This window comes from Melanostigma gelatinosum (genome assembly GCF_949748355.1).
Source record: "Melanostigma gelatinosum genome assembly, chromosome: 1".
NCBI classification, from domain to species: Eukaryota; Metazoa; Chordata; class Actinopteri; order Perciformes; family Zoarcidae; genus Melanostigma; species Melanostigma gelatinosum.
The window spans coordinates 12,872,003-12,898,902 of record NC_136634.1 but is presented as its reverse complement, the minus strand read 5'-3'; the positions used below and the strand labels follow the sequence as shown (position 1 = coordinate 12,898,902).

The 26,900-nt window shown below is 45.1% G+C and overlaps 2 protein-coding genes across 12 annotated transcripts; both read right to left on the bottom strand.

Moving 5' to 3' along the window:
- Positions 1 to 542: 542 nt before the first annotated feature.
- lmf2a (lipase maturation factor 2a) lies at positions 543 to 6,237 on the bottom strand. Its single transcript, XM_079266843.1, has 14 exons — positions 6,083 to 6,237; positions 5,103 to 5,356; positions 4,968 to 4,996; positions 4,499 to 4,692; positions 4,175 to 4,353; positions 3,944 to 4,082; positions 3,400 to 3,528; positions 3,216 to 3,321; positions 3,026 to 3,122; positions 2,695 to 2,877; positions 2,369 to 2,537; positions 1,527 to 1,638; positions 1,175 to 1,283; positions 543 to 1,056 (listed from the first exon to the last, which is right to left on the bottom strand). Exons 1-14 carry the CDS (start codon positions 6,174 to 6,176, stop codon positions 670 to 672), a joined length of 2,181 nt encoding a protein of 726 aa, XP_079122969.1. The 5' UTR covers positions 6,177 to 6,237; the 3' UTR covers positions 543 to 669.
- Positions 6,238 to 6,828: 591 nt separating this feature from the next.
- c2cd5 (C2 calcium dependent domain containing 5) lies at positions 6,829 to 25,996 on the bottom strand. 11 transcript variants are annotated; one of them, XM_079268930.1, is made up of 30 exons: positions 25,735 to 25,996; positions 25,106 to 25,214; positions 24,875 to 24,961; positions 24,621 to 24,792; positions 24,428 to 24,523; positions 23,845 to 24,000; positions 23,494 to 23,731; positions 21,539 to 21,696; positions 20,132 to 20,350; positions 19,533 to 19,621; positions 18,014 to 18,122; positions 14,894 to 15,008; positions 14,640 to 14,738; positions 14,386 to 14,497; positions 14,215 to 14,294; positions 13,939 to 14,125; positions 13,685 to 13,849; positions 13,063 to 13,107; positions 12,393 to 12,533; positions 12,231 to 12,294; positions 12,086 to 12,147; positions 11,741 to 11,839; positions 11,548 to 11,637; positions 11,369 to 11,447; positions 10,883 to 10,975; positions 10,387 to 10,419; positions 10,006 to 10,137; positions 8,653 to 8,849; positions 8,421 to 8,567; positions 6,829 to 8,282 (listed from the first exon to the last, which is right to left on the bottom strand). In XM_079268930.1, the coding sequence occupies exons 2-30, from the start codon at positions 25,193 to 25,195 to the stop codon at positions 8,157 to 8,159; spliced, it is 3,480 nt and encodes a 1,159-aa protein (XP_079125056.1). In that variant the 5' UTR covers positions 25,196 to 25,214; positions 25,735 to 25,996; the 3' UTR covers positions 6,829 to 8,156. The 11 variants fall into 11 exon arrangements, with proteins under 11 accessions (XP_079125056.1, XP_079125059.1, XP_079125060.1 ...); XM_079268933.1 differs by having other exon boundaries at positions 10,036 to 10,137; XM_079268934.1 differs by having other exon boundaries at positions 10,006 to 10,107.
- Positions 25,997 to 26,900: the final 904 nt, after the last annotated feature.

Below are 26,900 nucleotides of genomic sequence, written 5' to 3'. Positions count from 1 at the left end.
TTTCAGATGAAGAAATGACAGAAAAGCATTTATTTATTATTTTACTTTAATGTGATAAAAAAAAAAGTAAAGCTACCACATCAATGTGTGTGATGTTTCATTTCAAACATTAACAGAAGAAAAAGAGACATTTGTGGGCAAAAAAGAAAGTATAGAGTTGTTTTCGTTAGTTCAGTACATACAGCAAGAGGCAAGGGACGACAGTAATGTAAAAACACACACGGACTACAGTATGCAACACAAACGGGAGACAAAGAATACCATGAAGATACATTTGCTCTCTGAATAGGCAACAGAAGCTGCCTTTTATTTTATATTTCTCTCTTCTTTCAACAGGATTTGATCTGTTGACTAGATTGATTGTTCACCATAAGTCCAAACAAACCGAGGTTTTAAAATTCCTCAACATCTGGCAAAGATCTACTGAATTAAGTGACTGCTTTCTGATGTAGACACCTGATGCAGTAATGTGTAGGTGGGAGAATGTAAATAAACATCTTTTTCCATAATTGGCTGATCAAGAATCATAAATATACACATGGTCTTTTTGGTAATATTTCATTAAGGCAGCTGGTGATAACATTCTACTTCGGGTATACCTGCATCTTTTCAAAACTTTCTCGTTCATCCTTTTTCCCCCCCGTGTTGCTCTGCAGCCTCCGTCGGAGCCTAGTCCTCTTCGTCATCAGCAACAGTGTCTTTCTCCTCACCTTTGTCCTCCTCCACCTCATCTTCACTGCCGTCTCCATCTTCCTCCTCTTCCTCCTCTTCCTCCTCCTCCTCCGTGGTGTGCTGTTCATCAGACTTCCCAGAATGGTCTGCAGAGCCTTCAGGTACCTTTTCTGTGTAACTGTTCCCAGCGGCCTCATGAGTGAGCGGGGTCCTTTCTGGGCGTTTTCCCCTGTTTTGCAATACCTGGAGCAGACAGAGGGTGGCGCTGCAGGCGATAAGGGTCCAGATAAGTATGTGAGTAGGAACACCTCTGGCCTGGGAGCGCACCCACCTCACCGCCTGGGCAACAGTGGTGTTGGACAGCCGACGTGGAGGCGATTTGTCCTACAGACAAATAAAGAAGACAAGTAATCGATATTCCATGGATTAAAGAATGAACAAGGGACACATCCTCCTCCGCTTGTTTTCGATCATTTTTAATGATAGCTTTTTAAATTTTTACCTTGAGTCCATACTGATTGAGCATGCTCTCAAGGAAGGTGCTGCCCAGGTGCACTGTGGGATAGAATTCCTCATCATAAACCCTCCTCCACCAATGCTGTGGATAGGACCTGCCAACAAAGACCAGAACAGTAAATATCCTGATGTTTTAAGGGCAGATGTTTGCACAGCAACTCGCTTCACTAAGAATAATATTAAAATATTGATACAACTGCTGATTAATTATTGTTTGAATTTGGTAGTAATGTCTGAACATATGCTGAGTGACATCTTTCAGTGCACACAGTGAGATTTCTTCCTTGCCTGGAAACAATTAACAGAGTGAATATGCGAGTGAGAGAGTGAGCACTGACCCGTCAGCCTTTAGTTCAGTAAACCAGTATCTGTAGCGGTGGGCTCGGAGGTAGGCAGGAGGCTGCTGGTGGAACGGATACCGTGACACATCTGTCTGGATCAACTCTATCACTGCAGAACATAAAGCAAAGCGTTCAGAGATCTGGTTGTAATTAAAAACAAAACACTGCCTTCTTTTCAGCGGAAATTTAACACCGTCTCATTTTGGGTAGAAAACATTTTCCGCTCTGTGCTCTATGGGGTTAAACCATTCACGTGCCTGAAGCCCTGGTCCAAGGTTGTGCTGTGTCCCACACTAACATCCCATCAGAGATACTTGAAAAATGCATCAACAATAAGTCATATCAACTGTTATTTGGTTTTCATCAAAGTGAAGCTGGGGCAGCAGTGTGGGTGGGCATTGGGGTCTGCAATCTTTCCTGATAGTCTCACGAGAGGTTTCTGCACATATTGGCTTTCAGTGCAAACAGTAACAAACAGCTATTTAACCCACTACTTCACAGTGATGTGGAGCTGGATTCACTTCTTATCACAACTCAGTTAGTGATGTCACAGAGATGTTGAATAAGCCGACAACAGTGAAACACCTTCTGTTGTATCACTACTTCAGGTTTGGTGAGGAGTGCAGTCACTGGAAACGGTTTGGAAATGGGCCGGCACTTTCAAAACATATTCGGCCGGTGATTGGATGAACCATCGGCCAAAGCGAGTACGGGGAAGAGTGACGACGTATTTTCCATCGAGAAAGGCCTTCAGTGCCGAACAGTGTTGAATTTAGGGAGATAAAAAAGTGACAGAAGACACAGTAAGAAAATAGACTGAACACTCCGAGGCTGCGTACCATCTCTTTTGCCCTGCAGCAGTCTGTACATGAGGCTGGTGAACCACGGAGCCTGTGTTTGATCCCCGAGGGCGGCAAACCACATTTGCCAGTCCAACCTGGGCTGGTGAGGCGTCACTGCAGCAGGAGGTGCACTTAGGTTGCCTGGCTTATACATGAACTCAATCTCCTAAAAGAAGAAAAAAAAAGAAACTGATAGGAACATCTTACTTAATACAGAGCAGCAGGACAGTCGGCCCTTTTTTAATTCAGTGGTTCATTAAAATTAGCATCGCAGTGCCGTCATCATCAACAGGCTCATTCATGATACGGTTTTTCTCTCTCACCGTCCACGAGACTCCGTCGTTGCTTCCCTCGATGACGACCTCTGGGCGTCCGCCGACCCCGGTCATCCTTCTGAACAGGCCGTACGAGTTGACCAGCTGGTAGCGATCCACCAGGTCATAGGCCCGACGCACTCCCGGCCACAACCTGGCATTAGAGTCGTACTCTATGTAGGTGAATGGCACCTGGGAACAGAAGAGCATAGTCGGCATAAAAGAGTGATCACAACAAGATTTGAAGAAACATTTCCGATCAATTAAGAGGTTCAACTGCATGACTCGTCAGCTTTATGGTACGAAATTCAATCAATACTGTATTTCCAACAACACTCACCAGACTGATAGTGAACATAGCAGCGGCGGCAGTAGCAAACACCGTCCACTGGACAGTTCCCCAAAACCTCTTCAGGAAACCGGAGACACACGCACACCTAGAAAAACACATTACGTATACTATGTTTGTACAACAGCATGTAATACTGAGAACGCAACATGATCAAGCAGCCGCACAGGGAGAGTCCTACCTGAACATGGCTGCGACCATCTCCCAGGTGAGAGAGAGGACAGCAATCCAGACACAGGGGATAATGACCGTCTTCAGAAACTGGTTAAACTGGTGGTATGTGAATGCTGAAAGGACAAAGATGCACATCAATGAACCGCAAAGTGCAATTGTTCCTACGGAAATGGATGTACACACACACCTACCTGTCCTGGAGGAGATGCCGTCCTTCGTTGCATTGGGCTTCAGGTCAAAATATACAATTGATCCGAAGATCATAAGAGACCAGACTGCGAGTTCCAGCAAGTAACACAGCCACGACCACAGCTTGGAGTCTGAGCAGATCAAAGAGCGAGAGCGTGATGACGCTGTGGTAACATTTGGCAGAATGGACACATAACTCAGGTCCAAACTTAAGCCTTTAGTGTGTGTACTTCTGGAGGCAGGATTCAGATGTTTTCTTTACTTTAAAATGGAAAACTTTGTTTTCCCAATCACAGTGAGTTTACCGATTGTGAAGGCGTGTGTTAAATATGCTGACGTCCGCTGACGACAAAGATATTGTGAAACTGTAGTTTTAGTTGATAAGTTCTACTTATCAAATGTGTAACTTAAGGATTAAATGCATACTTTATTATTTAAGCAAATCCAAAACTTAGACACGGGAATAGTGATACTTATTTTTCTCATTTTCTAGAGACTTCACATAAAGTATAGCCTGCGTATGTATACAGAAAACGTCCATCACACCATTGCTGCTACTCGTGTCCGCCTTGCGTAGCCAGAAGCGAACATGCTGGTCGTCCAGGAGCGACAGACAGAGGGCCAAAGTCAGCAGGTTGAAGAAATTGTAGTTGCCCGTCAAAATGATGAGCACTTGAAGAAACGCCTACACAAGAAAAAACAAACAAACCAATAATTCCTTCTGCTGCACACAACCAGGCAGCTGTTTGAGAAGGGAGCACTTGGATTTCTACCCACCTGCAGGTAAAAAGCCCCAAGTCGGAGTCTGCGCACTGGGCTGAAGAACAGCAGCGGTACAGCGATCTCAATAACGAAGGTCGCCACCACGCTAAGCTTCTGCCACCACACCGGCGACTGGTGAGCGAACCAGGCCAGCGAGGTGGGGAGACACTGAGTCTCATAGTGATACGTCAGAGCTGTTCAACACACGGTGAAAAAGAAATGTCATCAGCCAGACAAGAGCCGGATAGCTCTCGATTCTAGTAATGTCTTCAGGGACGTCCCACTTCAACACATGGGAGACATAAAACACTCTTCACTCCTACAGACTGTCATTCGTACCTGTAAGGCCCCACCATGTGGGACAACGAGACGTGAGTTTCACCACACCAGAGGCAAACATGAGCCGGAAGAGCAACCAGCGGAGCAGCCAGAAGGTCACACGATCGTGCTCTCTGACCCCTCGTGACCCTCTGATCAATGTCAGCGGGGCAACAAGGATACAGAGGAACCCCACCTCCAGAAGCAAGTTGTCCCTGGACAGTGATGAGTAGAAAGAGCAACGGAAAACAATGAATTAATGGAGAAAGTGGCAAGTTAGGGGGCAGACAGAGAGGACAAGGTAAGTTGTCGTACTAGTTTATTGGTGTCTACAGCGTGGTTGCACAGCAGCAGAGACAAACATCACTACGATGTTACGAAACAGTGGACCGAGGACGACATAAACCCCTTCGGCAAACCACCAAAACTATCTTGGGAGCTGTTAATTACAGAAAATAAATAAACAAAGATCCACAAAGTAATCACTCACCATTGGAAGTAGAGAAAAACCTGGCCCACCTGAAATGAGAAACAAAAATGGCCAGTGAGAGAAGGGACACCATGACAGCAACTACTGCAAAAAAAATAAAATAAAAATGGGTACAGTCGAAAATGTAAAACGCACCTGGTACATGGACAGGTACAAGGCCCAGAGGCAGAAGAACATCACGCTGTCTCGGAGAGCCTCCACCAGCGTGGCGGCGAGGCTCAGCGCAGCACCCACGAGACACAGCAGCTCCATGGCGGTGTGCGTGTCCACGCCGAGCTGAGGGCCCAGCCACAGCAGGGTGGGCGAGGACAGCATCAGCTCCCCGAGAGACTTGCCACTGTATCGCAGCTGCCAGCAAGCAGGCAACAGCCCATCATTGCCGTACAGACCTAGAAATAAGACGTAAACACGGGAAGAGCAATGTACCGTAAATGAACAGGAAGAGTAATTGATTGATTAATCATTTTTATACACATGAAGCCATTCGTGATTTCTCTGCGTTTGTTACGTTTCTCCGCTCATTTATTGCTACAAAACTGCTACATATAAAGAAAAAAAAGTTTAACATCCGTTGTAAATGTAATGTACTTCAACACCTGGGAATATAAAGTCTGACTATGTCATTCATTCACAGATTCAAAGTTTTAAAATGTTTAAAAGACATTTCTGGAATGGCTTAAAATTAATTGAGAGTGCATTTTTGGAAAATCATGCACTGGAGATGTATGTTGGCACTGTGCCTAAATGCTTATGTACCAAAAACAATTCCTTAAATAAACATATGGGCGTGGCGTGGGCGAGGTCTTTTGGACTTCTGCTGGGCTACTAAAATAAAGCGACCTTAAGAGATAGAAACTGAGGGGTTGTGGGTATTGTAGTACAATACAATAGTATCATGCGTGCGTCTTTCCAACAGGTTGGGTCTCTCTTAGCTGCTAAAGTCAGACAGCCAGGAGCAGGTAACTCTTACTGACTGCAGCCCAAGAGAAACGTCGTCTGCACCACAGGAAACCGGAGCGCCAAGTTCCCCGCTAACAAGCTAACACATAGCAGTAGGTTAGTAGTAAGTTAAGGTAGCTAGCTTTCACACAGTTAGCGGAGTTTGTAAATGTCACCTGGTATCTGCACATAGAGAGACACGAAAGCAGCGAGGTAGATGACCGCCATGCTCCAGAGGAACATGCGCCGTGGCAGGATGGTTTCCCCCATGTCTGGGCCGAGCTGCTGGGTGGGGACAGCCGCTGTTTTCCGCTGGTCTGCTCCCGTTGCAGCCGGATGGGAAGCGGGGATAAAGATATAGCGTGCAGCAGCTCGCACTAAAGGCCTCCAGGTGTCGCTGCAGGTATTTGACCGGTATGCGGCATTCACGTGGCATCGGATGAAACATGTTCAGTCTTGACATGGTTTTTCGTTGCCAGTCCTACTGTCGGATGTATTGTGTTAATTGAGAGTGCATTGTTATATTCCAGTGGTTCTTAGACAGCTGACATCTAAACTTGGAACCACAGCATCATATACATTTCTACTTTATTCCTGAATTAAAAAAAGATGAAAAGTCTTAAAAGTCTCATCACAGATGATGGTCAAAGAGATGCATCTTGGTTTGACTGAGTTTATTGTGCAAGACTTACCAGGCGAGCATACAGATTCATGGCAATAACAAGTGGGTCTGCATGCTGCTAATCAGAAAGCAAAAGCATCTAAAGTATGTACGTTCAAGTTTTAGACACAGGTATTGAAAACTGATCAGACGAACACATTAGAGTACCACGTGTTCTCTGACACAGTGAGTCACCATTGCACAGTTAAAACGAGCTGTATGTTTCATACATGTTATGCTACAAAAATACTAAAATCTGACTTTAGAGAACATTTACACAGTTTATTTGCAGGTGGCACTTACACCATTAGATGCTCTTTTTTCCAGCACTGGACATGAATGTCAGAGATGTAGAGATGAGTAGCAGGATTATCATACACAACACAAGTGCACAAGCAACAGTGATGAAGCTTGACAAAGGTATGTCAAATCTCACAGACACCAAGAAGCATCTAGAAGCGGAACTGATCCCAGAGCTGCAAGTGAAGTACAAACTGCTTACGGTTTAATTCAGTCAAAACCATCTAATACTTTATCCTATGAAACCACCCTGGTGCTAGACCCCACAGGGCCACATTTCACCCAATATACCCCTCACCATTTGCCCTCTCACTCCTGTACAAGTTAATAAAAGGCATACACGCCTTTTAATCGGAGCATTTCAAGATAAAGCATTACAAAACTCTAATAGTTGCATTAATAAAAATAATTACTGGAATAAACAGTTATGGCTGTTGGAAAGGAATATTCGTGCCCTACAAAAATACATGCATGTGCCAGTAACCCTTGCCTTTTTTGTTTTCATTCTTATCAGTATAGATGAGATCATTATTTGACACTTTCTGCAGAAATTTGACCACCTGTAGGATACTGCCTGTGAGCAATACTGTGACAGTAAGTAGGAAGATTATCCATCGGCAAGAAATCAACATAAACTGTAATTTAGACATTAAAAGTGGACACCAATTAACAAATAGATAATTATAACTAAATGGCCTCACGGGGTTCTCTGGGTTGTTTTGATTCAACATTTCCACTCGAGTGAGGCTTTTCTATTTTAAGGAAGAGCACCAGCTTTGTTAGTCATTATGTGGCCACTTTAAAATGATCTGATGTCATGCAATATCCCTTTTGGCATGGCCGTTCAATGACTCCTCCTGTGAGCTGTAGAGGGACAAATTAGTCATAGCTGCCGCACTTGTGCCCACACACAAAGGAATGGCCAACATACTGTAGCTGTCGGTGGCCCCATTATGGACGGCTGTAATACATATACAGAGGGTCCTTTGGCTATTGTTTTTGAAACACCCAGTTTATCTAATTCCCAAAGAGCGACATCAGCATCTTCTGCACAAATATTCTCTTTAAAAACTCAACAAAAAAAAAAAATGCACTACCATATTAATCTAGACTGCATATTTCTGAGTGTGTGAGAGTAATTGTTCTTTATTGCCTGCGGTCAAACCTGTGGATCTATTACAGAGTTTTAGGGCAGGCATAAACAACTCGTATTTGGACAGCTAGACTCAGAAAGCGTGTTCACTCAGATTGTGTGTCCTGCAGACAAAGTGAGGCTCTGTGTTTCACCGTCATGTCGGCTCATCTGTGGCACTAGCGCAGGTCTGTCCGATATTTGTCGTTGAGGCAGTGGGCTCCGGGTCCGTTTCCCTGACACAGATGACGGCATCACCACTCACATTAATGAGACACTGAGCCTTGAGGAGAAGAAGAAAAGACAGGAAGAATAAACCACAACACCACGAACAACTGAAGTCTGAGGATGCAGACAATAGTTCATTGTGCTTTCACGTATAAATGGATTTAGAGGTAAATACTTCTGTGTGTGAGATTACCTGGTTCTTGTTTGGATTTTCCATTAACATACACTCTTTCATGCTGTAAGACACCACTGCATTGCCACCCAGGGCTGCTACATGGGCTCGAACCATCGAAAACACCTCTGCTATGAACGTATGGAGGAAGCCACTGACACCCCCTTCCTGCAGAGGAAAAACACAAACAATGTCGACACTTTGCACAATACCATGGGGCCTGTGCACCAGTAGCCTGTTCCTGCAGACGTACCTCCCGTAACGATGTTGTCTCCCTGATAAAGAACATGTTGATGATCCCGAGGTATTTAATGATGCGTGTCCCGGGGAGGAAGGAGAGCGGCGTCATCTTCACCACAGTGACGGAACTTCCCCTGAAAGAGCGGTTGGACCGCAGCGAGCGTGAGCGTCCCTCAGGCAGCAGCGGACTGCAGCGCTCCAAAGATGAGACTGCAGGTTCAGAGAGGGCATGTAGAGGTCCAAAAGAAAAACAAGAGGAGGGAAGGGGGACGAAAGAGAATGGATACCAAAAAAAAAACACTCAAAAATAGGGGAAAAATAAAAGCAGATATGAACTCTGAAGCAGAAAGAAATGTGAATGTGGAATGTACGTGCAAAAAGGCAACCCTGTCAGCATTTTCACAGCAGGAGTGACATGTGCGCACTTATCTGCAAGTAAGTCAGTTGCCTGTGTGGATGTGTGGTGCCAAAACAATCACTTGGAAAGCGTGCGTTGCCATGCGTGGCATGCAGTTGAAGCAAACGGACAAGACAGTGAAACAGTGTCTGCAGACAGACAGACAGACCTGGGCACAGCTGTGTATGTGTACAAGTGTGAGTACAGGATTTTGCAGTACAGTGAAGTACATGAGAGAGTATTTATATCTGTTTCAATTTGTGAAAGAGGCTTGAGAGAAATGGAGACGGACAGAGGCAGCTGTGAGCTGAGCTGGGCACATGTACACGAGCCAGAGTGTGAACGATGCTCCGCCGTCTTACTGCAAATTTACCTGATGGGGCTTAAAATGCATCAAACCAGGAACCTTCAGAGCCACACATTAGATCGTAGTTTACTTACCGAGTACCTGACCAAAAATCGTACCAGGTGATCCTTGCAAAAACGTCATTGCCCCACCCACCCGCCTGCCCCACCTTGATCTCTACCACATTTTTCTGTGTTCAAATTTCTTTGTGAACAGTTTATCTACAAATCATGGGGTGTGTTCTCAGCATCAGCACATTCACTCGAGAAAAATCAAAGGAATTCTTATACAAATCATCAAATGTCTCCAACCCATCCAACCCTTACACATCTAAACAGGTACAAGCAAAAATATTTTTGAAAAAAAGACGATTAAGTTGTCATCATGGTGGCCGCAGCTGCAGACATTTAAAAGCCAAGCTTCTGATTGGGGATCCCTCTGAGCAGCGGGGCTTCAACATTCACACTCTAGCTAAAAAGCTGGCGCTCCCAACGCTCCGCCCCCCCCAGCGGCATGCATGGAGGGGTGTGCGAGTGTATGTATGAGAACATTTGTGTGTGTGTGTGTGTGTGTGTGTGTGAGTGAGTGAGTGCTTGTGAAACGGTATTTGTGGGTATGATCACCAGAGTGTGCTAGAGACTGTGTCCTCCTACTTGTCTTAACTGATCCCCGTCTTATGGTGTGAGCTTTCAGCCTAAGCAGCTCTAGCCAGGTGCTGCATCTGTCTGCAAAGGAACCGTAATCAACGAAGGCAGCTGGAGAGAACACACACACACACACACACACAAAAACCCACACCCAAACATACACAAACGCAACGACGACAACAAGAGAGAAAAATAAAAAATAAAAACAGGACACAAAAAACGAACAGAAAAGAACAAAAGTTGATGAGGTTTGGGAGTGGTGCAGGATAACTCTGTCCAAGACGAAAGGATGAAAAGGTCAAAACAGTGTGGTGGTTTTGGTAGCGGGGAGAGATGGTCGAGGGAAAGGGAGCTCACCTCTGGATGAGATGTTGGTACTCTCTGGGAAACCTGTCACACAAACAAAGATCAAAGTCTACCGTTGCACTTGGCAGGGAGTGGAAAGGGTTCAGGATCAATCCCTTGCTCTTGCCACAAGGCTTACAACGCATGCTTTACTTAGCTTTAACCAGCGATCATAGTTATCCACCTAATCAGTACTTGCTAGAGATGGAGCAAGCTCCTTGCTCTGTGTTCTTTTCATGTGAATGAAAAGTAAGCCATGCGGTTTTAGGAGCTTAACCACACACGGTCATCTAAGTTCAGACCAAAGGAGAACACACTGGGCTATGACACATCACGGTTTGTTTACCTGGTGAACGAACCATCACCGGCTGATTTTGGCAGAGTTTTGCAGCTGGGGTGAGTAAAGAGACTGTATCTAAAGTTGTTAGTGGAGGAGATGGGCAATGCCTGTTAATGAAGCATGGCAGGGGGGGGGGGGGGCAATTAAAAAACTATTGTTTGAGACTACCTGGGATTTTGGGTGTTGGCTGACAGTTGGCGGATGACGAGTCTGCACATAACTCCATGGAAAACTGCAGCTGCTCTTCCGTCTCGCTGCCTCCTGAAACAAAGCGCATATCATCACTCAGGTGCTTTAATCTGATTTCAAACACAACAGAAGCGATGTTTCTATATATAGTGACATATAATGAGACTGTATGTCACTCGGCTTGTGGTGCACAAAGCGCCAAATAAATACATTTGGAAAAACTGAACAGAAATGTCTCTTCCCAGAAATCATGAGCTGGTTACTTTAGATAACCTACAGACCTTTTTGTGAGTAGTTTCCTTTTCCGACATGAGAGGAAAAGTGTGTATTTTGATTTTAGGGTGAACTGACTCTTTAAAGTAAGCTTTTAAAACAAGACTAACAAGTGTTGGTGAAGGTATTAAAGACTGTCGGACTTTGGCTGAGCAGAAAAAACTAAAAGATAATCTCTTTAACCAGACAGACCTTTGGTGGGGGGCTTGTCTGCCGTCTTCTCCTGAGTCTGGTCTTTGTCAAACGTCATGGCTACCGCTGTCACTGCGACCTGAATGGGAGACAGTAGTTATAAGAAACATTTAAATTTGACTTATCAATTCTGTTTTGTTTGCAATTTCACTAATCAGAGATGTCCTGAAACCTCCCACCTGTATGAGTTCTTCCTCTGGCACTGCTACAGTGAAGTTCAGCTGACACAGACAGCAGGGGATCATAGAGCGCAACTTGAAGTAGAAACTCTGAAACAAACACAATGAATTGACTTGTAACAAGTTTCATTATAAACAGTGTATAACATGCCCATTACAACGGATAAACATGGCACCACATACGGCTTCTTACCTTTAGCAGATTCTCACATAGGTCAGTGAAGAGCTTGTTCAAGCCTTGGTTAGTAAGATTGGCATTACTCAACCTAAAGACCCTCACAGATGTAAACATCTGTAACACAAACACATAGCTTAAACTTACCAAAGATACACACAAGGGGCTTCATTTCCTAAATGACAGTAAATTTGTACTCTGCACAAATGGCAGTTTGTTATAATGAAGTGCAAATTGTAGGCGACTCTAAAGATTGAAAAATACTAAATGTGCACAATGGCATCATCTACATGTATGAGCAATTGTTTGGTGAAGATTTGCTGTAATGTGTACAGAAAGTGACACTATATCATGTAGAGTTACCTGAACTCCTGAAGTCCAGTTGTGAATCCCAGGCATGATCTCAGTGTTGCAGCTGTAGAAACCTGAATATATGAAAGTGGAAAAGGTGATTAAGCATAGCGACATTTGCACTGTGATTGCTGTGGAGTGTGTAGACGGCGCACACCTGTAGGGGTCGGGGCATCGGTGAGGAGGGAGTGGATGTCCTCCACAGCATCAGTGTCGTCGATCTACGGAAATGACGGCAAATGTGTTCACAAAGAACAGACTACTTGTCCATATAAACAGCTGCGTATGAATGTCTTTGGTTGTTTTTGTAGAAACGCACCTCCAGGACAAAGGCATCCTTCTTGCCATGGGAGAGGTCCAGTTCGGACACTTCATCTGAGCTTTCTGAGTGGGAGCGGAAAAGTCTGGAGCGTTGCCTCGGCTCAGGAATCGGAGAACCCAGCACTTCCTCCGTCAGCTCCTACAAGCAAAGGGGGGGGGGACACAAAACCTGAGCGGGCGGGACGTCCAAGTGAACACCAGAACACCACAGCAGCAGCACATCTGCATCTCACTAGTGCCGAGACTGCACAGGTAGTAGAAAGTCTATGTTAATGACACACCTCATGCTCGCACTCACTCGAGTACCCAAATACGATTCACCATTACACACACAGACAGACACACACACCTGATGTTAATTTGAATATGGATCTGAAAGAGTAAGGAGTGGCAGACGCAGACACACACACACACACTTACACAGGTGAGAGTGCGAATGGGGTAGATGGTCATAATAAAAGCACATCAACACAGATAAAATGAGTCTACAGTGGGCCGCCCTGGAGAGGTGACACCGGAGTGGGTTACACATCTATCTGTTCCCAAACGTCCCCAGTTTAGAACGGTCATTCAGTTACAGTAAAAGTGGTGTAATATTGAGATTAATACAGTGAAATATTTGTCATGCTTTGCTGTGTCTCACAGCTAAAAGTTGCCGTGCTCAGTACCATGTTTATGCCGCAGAACACCTCAGGGTCCAGGGCAAATAATTTCTTTGATGACCAGAGAAAGACAAGAGGGGTAAGTTTTTCATGATTCACAAAGAACAGACTACTTATAATGTATGATTACGGACATGATTTTAACACTAGAAAAGAGAGAATTAATCCCAAAATAAAGGAAACAGTTCAGCATGAAATGTATCGGTTTGTGTCAAAGATTGACTGCACTTAATGTGCAAAATAAAACCGTATTAACTTAATGCAACACTGTATGTGACAGTCAGTATTTAATGGCCATAAACTGCTGATATTAGCCCTAAAAACACATTAAATTGACCTAAGATGCAGGTAAATTATTAATATTCCCAAGATTTATCAGGGCACATGCTAAGTTCCCAACACATCTTAACAAACGTGGTTGAAACAGGTTCCCAAAGTGTTCTATGTACAGTATGGGCTGTAGGCTAACACCCACATGACAGTGTGGCTTCCAGAGTGTTGAATGAAAGTGCAGAAACATAATTAGCAGTGGAAACCTGGCCTACTAGGGGAGAATTTGCAGACCTAAATCACAAAGCTAGTCCTTCCTCAGATTGATTACTGTTCATGCATGTGCTGTGTGTCTCACCGGAGGGTTTATTTGATACAGCTCTTTGTTCTTGGCTATGGTGTCATTGATCCTTTTCTGGATGGTGAGGATGTGGTGCTCATTGCTGAGGTCACCAGGAGTCTTCCCCGCAATCTGGATGCCCCCTGGTGCCGGTAGGGCTGTCAGGTACACTCCTGTAGCAGACTGAACACACACACGCACATATATTTTAAAGGAGTTGCAGCAAACACTTGCGCTGCTGATAAAGCCGTTAACCTAAAATGTCAACCTACAGCCAGACCCAGAAGCATGTTCTCTCCGACACTGATCTGTATGTGTAAGCCGAACAAAGAGTTCATGCTCCGCAGCTTCAGCTTGTTCATCAGCTGAGTGTGCAGCTCGTACTCCATGAAAGGCAGCAGGTTGGAGATGGCCGTCGCGTTCACTTCGCCCTGAGCCTTCTTTTTCAGACGGCACAGTCTAGAAGACAGCAGACACAGGTATTTACTCACTTTGTTCAATATCTTAGCTGTGGGGAGGAGGCCTTCACTAACTGTGAGGTGTTGTACCTGGCCTGGATCAGGCAGCCCTTTCCCGTAACAGCCGCTTCTGGTGGCAGGTCGATTGTTGTGAACAGCACATCAGGAACCTTTAAAGAAAAACACAACAATTACTATAATTAAGTTATACTTTCACGACTCATGTAGGAGTCTGTGATTCAGTTAAATTATATTTGAGACCTTCTGTCGCCTGCAGATGTAACAGTAGGTGAGCTGGGCGGGAAAGGGCATGTTGAGCTCATCATACGGGATGTGGCAGAAGCCACAGCTCGGGGGAGACGGCTCCTCAAACCTGGAGAACACCACACACACACACACACACACGCCATCTGGTATCAGCCTCCATGGGTCAATTCAAGCTGTGCTGTATATATACACACTGTTACCCTACGGGGATTCACAATCAGTTAGCTCAGTCTTTGAATCATGACAACCTGTGGTCGGCAATTCCGATGTCTCGGCAGCCTTCGCGCATATACCGAGGATTCAAGATGGCCGCTGTGCCCGCTGCCGACAGGATACACACCTCCTCACTGTGTTGAAGGGAGGTGGACAGATCAAGAGAGGAAGAAAGGGAAGAGAATGAGAACAGGACATGAAACTATGTGTGTTTAAGACAAATGAGAAATATTAGGCATAAAAGAGACGAAAAGGGAAATGCTTTCCCATGTGTGCTATTACTGCATACCAGATGCTGGTGCTCTCGCTGTAGCCCACAACAGCATGGCAACCAAGAGCTTTGGCGTGAGATTTGATCTCCTGGCGAATCTCCTCCCACCAGGCGTCGCGAGTCTCCGGCTCATCTGCAAAACACAACATTCTGAATGATCCATCAAAACCTCACTGAACACTGAAGTCTAACGATGAGGTAACGCTAAACCCAACTAACTCGTGTCAATGTAGTGACGTAAAAAAAAAAGAAGACAATTACAAACATTCCAACAGGAAATGAGACAAGTCTGTATCGAAACTGATTGCTTTGATTTAGCAGAAAATAAACAGAGGTCACAACAGTTCACTTTGTATTTTCTGATACATGATTTAAATGGTGGATCAAAGCAAGACAAAAACCAACCATCAGTTTGTGAAACAAGGTGACAATAATGAAATGAGAGGATGATGATGAAGGCAAAGTCAATGGTTAGGTTACTTGTGCGTGTTCTCACTGGCATTCCTTAAATGAACATTATCTAAAAACATATCGTCTCCTTCAGGACACAGGTGTGTCCTTAGGACACCCTGTGCCTGATGTGTTCCAAGTGTTTCCTACCCTGGTGACAAAGGTTTTACTTCAAAAAGGTATTGAGCCTTCATCATACTTAGGCTAAACCATGGGTGTGTTTCAATAGTCTAATAATGAGGCTTTGCTCCAATACCACCTCTGTTTTATTAACATTATTCATGAAAGCCTAATTGTTGCCAGGAGCGATTTAATCGCACTCATTTCTGGATCTCTGAACAAACAACACATAAAGGAAGCTACATTAGAGTATTGAGCTGCACCCAATGACTCCCTAAGAGGGCCACATGCGGACGGAGCCCCCCCCCCCCCCCCCAAAAAAAACAAAACAGAGAGAAGATCATCTTCCGGGTGAGACGGGAGAGATGACTGAATGAGGGGGAAAGAACGGGAGATCAACTGAAGAGATGAAGAACAATGAGTGATGGCCAGGCTACAGACCCACCAGGTGGGTTCCTTTAAACCAGAGCCAGCATGTCACACAGGGACAGGCTCACCAACGTGCACGCTCATGACCATGTGCACGCTCATGGGCAGAGAAGGGCCATATTCATTCACCAGAGTCCATCAAATCTAGATTCATTTTTAAGTGAACACATATCCTCAATCCCCAATCACATCTCTTTTCCTTCCATCCCAAATCCATTTTTTTCCCTCAACTGCCACCCATCAAATCAACCTGTCTTCCATGCATCCATGCAGCCATCCCTCCTCCTCCTCCTCCTCCTCTCTCTCTCCCTCTCTCTCAGTATGAATACGGCCCAGTGAGTCAGGGATGCACATGCCCGGCCAGTGGCTCCTTGTCACAGAGTAAACCTCCTAAACCTGCTCTGGTCTAGACAGGTTTGATTCAGGAAGCGTTAGAACAGCGCTGGGACAATGTCATGTCAGGGAAGCTCTACTGTCAGCGGGAGGAGCTGGGGGGGGGGGGGGGGGGCAGGCCGGATGTAGAGTGGGGGGGGGGGAGACAGCACATGCTCAGCTCAGCACACAGATTAGAGGGAGGAGAATGGCAGCTCACTGAACTCAGTATGTTTGTGGACGTGGTTAAATGTCAGTGTTGGGTGCACGCTGAACTTCAGTGAGCAGCCATGACTCCCGTGGGTGAGAGCAGTAAAAAGGGGAGGAAATACCTGCAGTGACACTATTCCAGTCTAGCAGTTTGTATGAGCGTGTGTTACCCAAGGCTGGGCCAGAACACACACCGTTAGTACAGAAAAGAGAGAAGAAGAAGAAGAGAAGAGACAGTCTAACAAACAAGCACAGCACTCCACTGTTACTATGCAAAGACAGACAGCACTTCACAAACACTATGCAAAGACAAACTATACTCAGGCCTACACACACACACACACACTCACTCTCACAAAAAGAAAACTGACAGGGAAAAGAGGAGAATAGAGATGAGTCAAAGCTAAGATGCAAGGAGAAGATATACTACGTCTAATGCAAAAAGGAGCATACAGTAGCAGTAGAACTCCAGTATTCTTTCTAATTTAAAAAGGTGGCCTGTAGAGTTTTCTTATAAACAAACATTTAGTTTCTCACCAAATGCACATTGTGTATCTTTGAGGTGTGACAAACTTTACTCATAAAAGCTGATGTTTTAAAATGATGACTCATGGTCAGAAACTCCACAAGGTGCCTTTAATGTTGCTCTGTCGTTGATGGAGTCGAGGCATTGCGACAGTGAACAGGGCTCTTTTCAGAATGGTTTCCAAGTTATAATCGCATTGGCTTGCTTATTCCTTCATGCAGATCATTAATAAAATCTTTTTTGAGTACCCTGTCTAACCCTGAAAAGAACCCTGTTCATCCTAACCCAGCTCTCCCCTCTACCTAAACTCTCAGACATCCTTGAGTCAGAGCGATCAAAGAGCATTACGGGGAACATTACGGAGGCGGTAAAGTGGACTCAGCAAATGTCTTATTGTCATCAATATAAATCTCATTCAAAAAAAAAAAGTCTGCTTAATACAAGAAAATATAAGAATTCCGACACAGAGATAAGAAGCCTTTCGACAAACTCAGGAGCGTATATGAAACACCACAGCGCCACCTGCAGCCAACAACACCAGACAACAGAAGCAGCAGGCAGCAGATTGGAGCCATGCACAACTACTGCACCTAACCTCCAGGGGGCAACACCACAGCGACCAACACACACACAGCCATCACATGACCTGCACAGGCTCTACATTACACAAAGCCAGTGAGTCAAACCACAAGGTGAAAGTTGCCCCGATCCATGACACGTTTTGACACATCTGATGATAGCCTCTGCTAACTTTACTTCCTTGAATATGCTACAAAGCTGCAGCCTATAAATGTGAGCAGGAACAGCTTTCACCTGCATTAAGACTTAAGTACATGACTGATCATTTCTCCAAACAATCAAACAGATTGGGACTTGGACCATTCGTGGGATAGCTGGTCAACACAAGAGGATAACGGGCAGCATTGACTAAACAGCACTCACGATGCTGGAGGAGCTCAATCATGTCGTTTCACGGGACAGTGGACGAGCTACATTAGGACATCGTGTGTTAGCGTGTGTGCTGCACTCACCGGGGTTGTGAATACGGTCCAGTAGTTTGACAGAGCGAGCGCTGACCACTCCGCCGACATGAACCAGAAACCCGGGTGGAAACGACGCCAGGGTGAAGAAGGGGAACTCCTGCAGACAGAAAAAGGCTGAGTCATTTACAGCAAGGGAACCCACACTCTGGACTGTATCTGTGTGTGTTTGATCATATGTAATGAGTGCTCCATGGATGTAACATTTTATTAGTTTATATTTTTCAAAATGAAAAATATAAACCCCCTCCCCCCCATGCAATACCCCAGAGGAGCCCCCACTCACTCCATTCAAGCCTATACTTTCGATTTTAAATAGATCTGGAAGTGATTGAGAAAATGTATTTTCAATAAAGCCTGCGTATTTTGTATCACTCATTTAGTGATAAATTCAATCCTTACAAATCTATATAAATGCATTAATTAGGTTTGAAGTTAAAAGTGAAGAACACACAAGGTCCTGGCTCAGGATCAGGACTCTGTTATACATGCTGTTCTGTCCTCCGACGTGACATCCTGTCCTCAAATAATGTGAACGCAAATCCATCCGTTAGCGTCTTAGTCCTCATCCTAGACTGAAGTGATGACCACTTGTACAGAAAACCTGAGGGACCATGCAGGTGTATGTGATGAATGGCTTTTCATGGCAAATAAACGACCAATAGGTTTATTTCTTCTCCAGCACTCCAGCAAGACGACTACTAATTTGACTGACAGCTCCTCCCACTCCGAGCAAGGAGGCAAGAATGAGGTGATGAGGTGAGCGTGCTCATTACCGTCATGGACACAGGGAAACCAAAATCAGACTCGGGAGAGAGAGAAAGTCAGAAAGGAGGGAGGTGCTTGACAGGAGTATCCAGAAGGCAGGCGCACGCGCACACGCACACACACACACACACACACACCATTTTGCTCAGCCCAGCCTGCTCCTCTTAGATCTACATACAAACTAGAGGAGGGACGGGGCTAGGAGATGATTCGGACTTGGTGGTGGCCCGCAGTTGGTCAGGGTGTTTTGGGGAAAGGTGGAGACAGAGAGAGAGAGAAAGAGCATCACACTGATGGGACATACCCTGGCGTCTAACAATAACCCAGAGGAGGTCGCTCCCTGAGTAGCACAAATGGTCAAGAGGACAGAGAAAGGGAACATTACTTGCTCTTTCAGAGACCCACTCCCCGTTAAACACTGAAGTGCAAATTAGTGATATTTCACAGAGAATGTAGCCGTGGGAAAATTTGTGAGCGACACACAGTGTGCAAGTGACTGTTTGTCCTACGTGCAGACATCTGAGGCCGGTAACTGGCAAAAAAATGCCACGCCTAGCTAGCTGCTTTGGCTTGTGATGCCGCTTGTAGTTAATCAAGACACAGCCTGAACACACAACGTATGTGTACGTGAAATTCATTGAAAGGGAGCAGTTGAACTCGTGTTTTGCCGTGCATGTCAGCCTCAAATGTCTGCATATAGAGTGAGTCGGTGTATACACGTGTGAGCGTTGAGTCATTGTACCCTCTGCTCTAGAGCCGTCTGAGTCTGCTGTCTCAGCAGGGTCTTCAGAGGCCCCGCCTCCTTCCCGACGCTGCCCCCACTGCCCATTCCTGATCACAGAGGAGAGTCCGGCTTCAGTTTCGGCACTTTCAACACACAATGGACTAAAGAGCCGGTCAATCTGTCGTCAACACCTTGATCATTACTTGCAGTATTCATGTTATTATGACAAACCAAGTGGAAGCAACAGCTGGAATTGCACACAGAAACATTAGATTGAGAACAGTCACTAAACCTGCTTCTTCCTCATAATGAACCTGCCCTACTCAGAAGATTTTGTCTCGTTCAGGCATGAATACTGGACCTCGTAGTTTGGGTACACCTGATTAACACACCTAACCACATGATGGGGTGGGAGAATCCTGAATGGGACTCGGGACTATCAGTCAGTGGTGTAGCTTGTGGGCAGTTGCACCATGCATGCTGAGTTATTTGTTCCAGTTAACACCAGTCAAGTCAATCTGAACAGTCCTGCTGGTGACCCAATATACAGGAGAGGTGCCAACACTACGCTGTTGTAAAGTTCTGTCACGTGATGACACACAGCAGTCCTACTATACCGGAGGCTGCCAGCAGCAGGTCCTCGGTGAAGGACACGCTCTTTCTCAGCAAGACAGAGTCTGAGTGGGCGGTGGCGGGAGGGGGCGGGGTGGTGGCTCTGGGAGCAGAGCTGTGACCATAGCCCACTGAGCCAGAACCAGCAAGGGACAGAGTGTCTGTGTAGAGGGTGGGGGAGCTGGGGTAGAGGAAGATCCCCGGCCTGCGTCTCACTGGCTCCACTATCCAGCGGGGGGGGAAAACAGATGAAGGGTTCACAGAGAAACAAAGATATGTTGAGAATGGACAGGCAGAGCAATGAGGCGAGAGGTCAGAAGCACAACAAATGAGGAGAAGGAGGAGGATGTGACAGGGAGAAAGTGGACAGTAGTGTAGAGAGAGATTAACCTGATAATCAGACCGAATTGCCATTATGTTTCACGTAATTTATTGAGCGTGATACTGTGTTCATGTTAGCCGTTTGGTGGTTGATGTTGATGTTTTATTTTTTCCCTAACCACTCATTCATCTAATCATCTCTAATCACTCTGGATTGAGCCACGTACGCTGTGGTCGAGGCGGCTAAGAGCAGCAAACTCAATGGTTTTTCAGGACAAAGGAGGAATGTTTTAGAGTTGAGAGTCATTGCTTCTTTAAGGCTTTGTTACCATTGTTCATGGATCTGGCTAACAATCTGTGCAAGGAGATAACGCCTACAAAGTTCTGACTGGGTTACTGTTCCTCCAACTCTCTTAAAGTATCATCAGTGGGCACAAACCTAGATCCATTTCAGTGCAGAACACATGGAGATGTGGGAGGCAATTCAGAGGTCTGGAACCAAGCTACAGAAAGGAAGTGGTACACTAAAGGATGAGGATAGGCAAGTTCACATAAACAGGTGAGAGAAGGAAAAGAAGAATGTTGGGAGCAAAAAGAGGGAGAGAATATGATAAACTGATAGGAGAGGAGGAAGTATGAGAAAAAGAAGGAGGGGGAACAAGGACAAGTGAGGTCGGCTTGGGGGGACTGCTGGTCCTCTCCTGAGGAGTCAGGTGAGCGGCTCTGGTAGGAAGCTTCTTTAGGCTAAATGTGCTCAAAATGTCCCTGGGGCAGAGTTGGGCTAAAGTGACCTCAGATTAACAACAGCCCCTCATGAGACACAGTGCTTCTATTAAAGACCACAACAACAGGGGGGGGGGGGGGGCACTGAGGACAATGGTTAGGATGGGACACAGCTAAATAAATATTTGCAACACTGTTTACAATAAAGTAATGCTCAACTCAATCTTAAAAAAAAATGTTTAAAGAATAAATAAATAAACTGAAATTTAAAAAAAACCCACCACCAGAGTAGCACCACAGTGAGGTGAGGGAGAGGAGAGGGATAGGAATGGGTGAGGGGGGGGGGGAAAGAGTGTTTGTGTTCTTACCCGTCTTGGGCGTCAAACTGAGGTCTGTATCTGATGATGAGGACTGGCGGCTGCATGGCTTGGAGGGAGAGAAGGGGGGAGGAGAGGAGGAGGTGGTGGGAAGGGCTCTGAAAGGGGTTGGCGGGCCGGAGGACGTCAGGTCCTCACCAAATACCGGCCTGCCAGGAGAACATGACACACACACGAACACACACCCACCCACATCAGTCACCACTCTGTGTGTGTGTGTATATGGGAGTGGGTCAGCGTTGCCAATAAATGGAAAGGTGTCTATTTTAATGTGTGATTTGTTTTGCATTGGGTGAGGTGTGTTTGAGGTGCTACGGATGGCTGGAAAACAAAAAAGCAAGCATGGAAAGCAAAAAAAAAAAAAAAGAGATTAACACAAATTAAACGCACACACAAACACATTGAACTAAAGAAAGCAACATGGCAAAACACGAGGAGGTCAACAAAGGATGACGAGCTGAAGCATGTGTCCCAGTAGAGTGAAGCAACGGTGAGGTGACTGTCGAGATATATCGGGCCCTCGCAGAAGGATGCAACTGGGAATCTGACTGCCAACCCTCTATCGTTGGAAAAAAACAGTACAGGTGGAGGGATTATGAGTCTATCATCAATGCTTGGTCTTTCACTGACAAAAGGTATATGGGTCTGCCTGGTCGTCTTTGTCTCGATGCCTCAGTCTCCCTCATATAAACATCACTGTCTACTTCTCTATTTCTAACTTCTTGTATCTATTCTATGCGTCTGCATACCAGTGAAGATGAGCGTGGGAACAGAGACAGAGAAGTTCTGGGACAGTCTCTGGGAGCTGCAGGCCGAATGCACTGGACTGTTGTGGGTGGAGCGGTATCCGTGGGCAAGGGGAGACCTGGGCCAATCAGCACGCAGAGGGAGGAAGACAAGAGGACCGATTTGGACACAAGCAGTGAGAAACGTCCCAATCCAAATGTAGCCAGAGAGCCAGAAGAGGGAGAAAGAGACTCACACAAGAACCAACACCACAACATTGCAATAGGAAAGGAAAGGAAGTAGGAAGGAAAGGAAGGGGAAAGGAAGTTTGTTTTTACTCCCTCCCTAAGCCCCTGTGATTGCATTTAACGCCATGTGAAAGCAGCAGGAAACTCAAGAGTTTTAGCTGAGAGCTTATGCGTCGCTCAGCTAAAAGTCTCAGTATCACACAAACATGCACAAAGGGGATGCAAACACCACAGGAAAAAAAGACACACGGATAATCTAACCTGTAGAGACATTGTTTGTGTTTAAAGTCAACACTATAGATGAAACAATAACCATCGACTGAACAATGTGGAGTAGGTGGATCCCTTGCAGAATAACCAACATATGTAAATCCCCGATACACACAATCTCACGCACAGATAAACTGTCTAAATGCAAAAAACAAAAAAAGAGGCACATATGCACTCAACTGTAGATATGCTTACAGTAATTGGATAAAAATCACAATTGAACCACTCAATAGTCAGGGTGAGGACCAAAGAACAAAGTAAAGGAGCACACTGTTAAAGGCTGAGCAGCACACGTGGGCTGGATACTCACTAAAAGACGCAGCACTAGAACATGCAGAGCGGAAAGCCATGCAAGAGCAGTCTAAAAGAGCAGACAAAGGGAGGAGGCGGTTTGAGGATGGCTGTGTGTGTGTGTACTGCACATGTGTGTGTCTCAGGATATGTCGTGTGCTGTTTCATGATGCAATGACACGCGACCCAATAGACACAAACTACAGAAAGGGAACCAAAGATTCTGAGACACACACACAGGAGTTACAGCTAGACTATACACAGACTAACATTCAGTACAATGCACACTCACACTCTCCCCGTCATGCACACACCGATCATATTTCCACATTCTCACAAACTAGATTTGCAGTGAATCTTGCACGTTAAAAAGAGGCAGGGTCCATGCTTGTGTTGTTGGTTCATACTCACTCCTTTCCATCCTTGGAAGGGGAATTGCAGGCATTGGAAGTGGGGGCTGTGTTCGGGTGCATGTGTGTGTTGGTGTTGGGGGCGCTGCCAGAGCTGAGTTTGTCCAGTGTGCAGGCAGTACCTATGGCCCGGACCACCAGACCAGACTCTCCCTCCAGGTCAAAACACTGTAAGTAGCCCACCACTGCATTCCCGCCCATCTCCAATACCTTTAGCCCTATTTTCCTCTGCAGCTCTCCTAAATAGGGGGTAACACACAGCCACATTAACAAGAGAGGGGTAGAACAGAGAGGACCAATCTGTTCTGCCTCCACACCGCCACTAACAGAGGATCACAGTACATTATCTTACCGGACATAAGAGAGATGAGCCTCTGCCGTGCCTCATTGGAGGCCCGGGGAGTTCTTATGCGGTCGATCCACTGGTACTCTGGATCTTCATTCACCACAAGCTCCTCCACAAACCCGTGCACCATCGCCGCCCTGTAGCACCTTGGAATGGATGTGGCTACCAAACACCACAAAGAGTGAAAAGATTAGAGATTTTCCATGCATTGCTTTTGTAGGTGACTGCAATATATAATGTCAATCTGTATTTCATGCACACAGATTGTGTCATATCGAGGGCCAAAGCACAAAACCTCCTATCTGCAGAATTTTCTGATTGCCGGATTTCATTTTGGATGATGAGAACAAGGAAGGCTGTTCATATTCAGTCTGTTTTAAAATAATCCCGCCTTTTATTGAAACTTAATTTAGAGCATCATTTTGTAGAACCTCTTCCAACTTGCACCAAATGATGGAAAGATTGCAAAGATCCTATCTGCAAAGTGATCCAGGCATTTTTCAGATAGGAGGTTTTGCTCTTCGGCCATCGATATGCTGTTTCTGTAAACTGTAAAACAATTGTGAACCAAAAGTCCAGTCAGACATACTGCAGAAGAACTTGACCCCGCAGGAGGACTGCCTGAAGCGGTTCAAATCGTTGAAAAGCTCCACTTTGACAAGGACATTGATCTCGCCGCGGATACCTAAGAACAAATAATAGAGAGAAATACATTGTAACAAGGGTAAAGGACATAAGGGGAAAGGTGCATTTATTATGGTCAGATTAGTTTGTTGTTGTACCGTGGATTGTATCATAGATGGGAAACCAGCCAGAGATGACAGAGGCAGCCTCACTGCACAGCAGCGGGTCAATGTCAATGTAAACTTTCCCTATGGCATCGTTGGCACTGTAAGTATCGTGGTCCAAAACTGTGACCTGCAATGGCTCATCCTGCAAGTCCTCATCGTCAACCTACACAGCAAGAGTAAGAGAGGTTATGAATGCCAACATTTACTGCCCGCCAGGTGTAAAGAGAAGCTCGCTGGCCTTTTACCTCAAATTTGAACCATTCTGAATTCCATTGCGGATTGAGGGATTTGTGACAGACGTCGGTTTTGAAAGTTGTGTTTCCAAACTTAACCTGGGAAATAAAATGCACGAGACACATCTTTTAAAATGCCACATTTACTACTTTGTGTGATCCTGAAACGATGTTAAATATATGATGTTACAGACGTGAATAGTTTGGTTTCATTAAAAGTATTGCTCTTCAAGGTTCACTCACCTCTACGAAAGCATCCGTCAGGTCACTGGCTCTGTCCATCACAGGCAAGTGGCGTCCAGCCACAATTTTGGCCTTCAGTTTCCCAGGCATGATTCACTTTTAATTTAATCTGTGAACAAGTCATATGACAACAATAAAACATGTATACATGGCTTTTCAACTGATCCCCTGCGTTAATCAACACTGCTCTCACTAACAGCAGTGATGACTGAAGAGCGAGCCACTCAAGTAACGTAACGTGAGCATATGTTGTTGACAGTGTGGAGAGCCCATTCCATCTATTTACTTATTAGCTAATGAGCTAGCATCCGTCCGCTAAACTATCATTTAACGAGTCTAGCTCCACTCTAAATAGTTTATCCACTTCGTGTATAGGCATGTATTGAACTACCATTCATGAACGCGACAGCAACTGACAGTTGACGTTAGCTGGTTAGCAAAATCATGTTAGCAAAGCAAGGCTAGCAAGAAAAGCCATTTAGCGTTAGATCAACTGCATTGCAGTCAATCTCCTTAGCGCCACCTGATCGGCCATGTTTTTACAATCATACTGCAAAGCCAAACACCAATACGTAACAGCAATACTATACTGTGAACGTTACTCCCAGTACAAACAGTAGTATCCTCACCAGTGCTGTGATATCAACACGCAGCTGTCAACGCGGCAGCGCGACTCGGACATTACTGTTGACAGCCCACCGCTCGTCTGACCTCCGTGTATCTCCCATAACATGAGACGTTAACGTTAGTTCACAGAACACCTGCACGGATAGTCTCGTTCAAATGAGAAACATTCATTAACTAGTATTACGACTAAATAGATAGGGTTATAAAAGTGACGATACGACCGACTTATCGATTCATAACCAGCACATAGCACTGGTTAGCGCGTGAAGCTAACGGCTAGCTTGATAAGGATACAGCTCATGATGAATGAGTGTTCACGGGTGTGATGCTAGCTTCAGGTCGCCTCGTAAATTTGTGCTTCCATTTGAAACGCTGCACCTATGTTCCTCCGGTCATAAAAAAACCCAAAATAAACCTTTTAACAATGAATCTCACTGAAAATATATCAAATGAATTTCATGAATCATTTATTTATTCGCACTGTAGCAGAAATGGAGAGGCCAAGTCTGTGGATTTTCTACATTTTTCTTATTGTCAAGAAGTTACACTTGGTATGCTGTTTCAGTGTTTTCTGCAGAGGTGCCGGCTGAGGCCTATCCCCCATTAAATACTCCAATGCTGAGCCGTGTGCCTGGTGGATTTGTCTAAATCAAAACACAAAGCATACAGCTTGTCACCTCTATCCAGAGGAGGAAGTCAGACCATAGGTTGGTATTTTTGGTCTGTATGTATAAAGAAACATGTCTGTGCCATCCCTGGAACTATGAGGAGGGAGTCATCACTCAAGATAAGGTTATACATGTATGACCATCTATATGACCTCTTTTTATCTGGACCCATTTTAAAGGTTACAATTTTCCTAGCCCCTTGTTAATTACAATATGACAAATTATTACAGGACAGGAGGATGACGAGAGAGTTGTTCATCCAAAAATAGATATAGTTTATATATTCCATTACATTTCATTACAGTCATTTAGCAGACGCTTTTATCCAAAGCGACTTCCAATAAGTGTATTCAACATCGGTATTCAAGACAACTACTACTCACCAGAAGTCATAAGTGCATCTCCTTTTTTAAACAAGCATCTAAGAGCATAAACCAGAGCAAATGTACAGTGCAGAAACAAACGAATACAATAAGTGCAACAGACTAATACGAATACAA

Excerpts from the sequence above, each read along its gene's own strand:
- lmf2a (XM_079266843.1), bottom strand. The coding sequence starts at position 6,176 with ATGGGGGAAACCATCCTGCCACGGCGCATGTTCCTCTGGAGCATGGCG. Across the intron at positions 5,357-6,082 it reads TCTCTATGTGCAGATACCAG|GTCTGTACGGCAATGATGGG; the intron begins GTGACATTTACA and ends TCTTATTTCTAG. Across the intron at positions 2,538-2,694 it reads ACGACGGAGTCTCGTGGACG|GAGATTGAGTTCATGTATAA; the intron begins GTGAGAGAGAAA and ends TTCTTCTTTTAG.
- c2cd5 (XM_079268930.1), bottom strand. The coding sequence starts at position 25,195 with ATGCCTGGGAAACTGAAGGCCAAAATTGTGGCTGGACGCCACTTGCCT. Across the intron at positions 20,351-21,538 it reads CAGTTTGACGCCCAAGACGG|TGGAGCCAGTGAGACGCAGG; the intron begins GTAAGAACACAA and ends CCCGCTGGATAG. Across the intron at positions 13,850-13,938 it reads ACATGCTTCTGGGTCTGGCT|TCTGCTACAGGAGTGTACCT; the intron begins GTAGGTTGACAT and ends GTGTGTGTTCAG.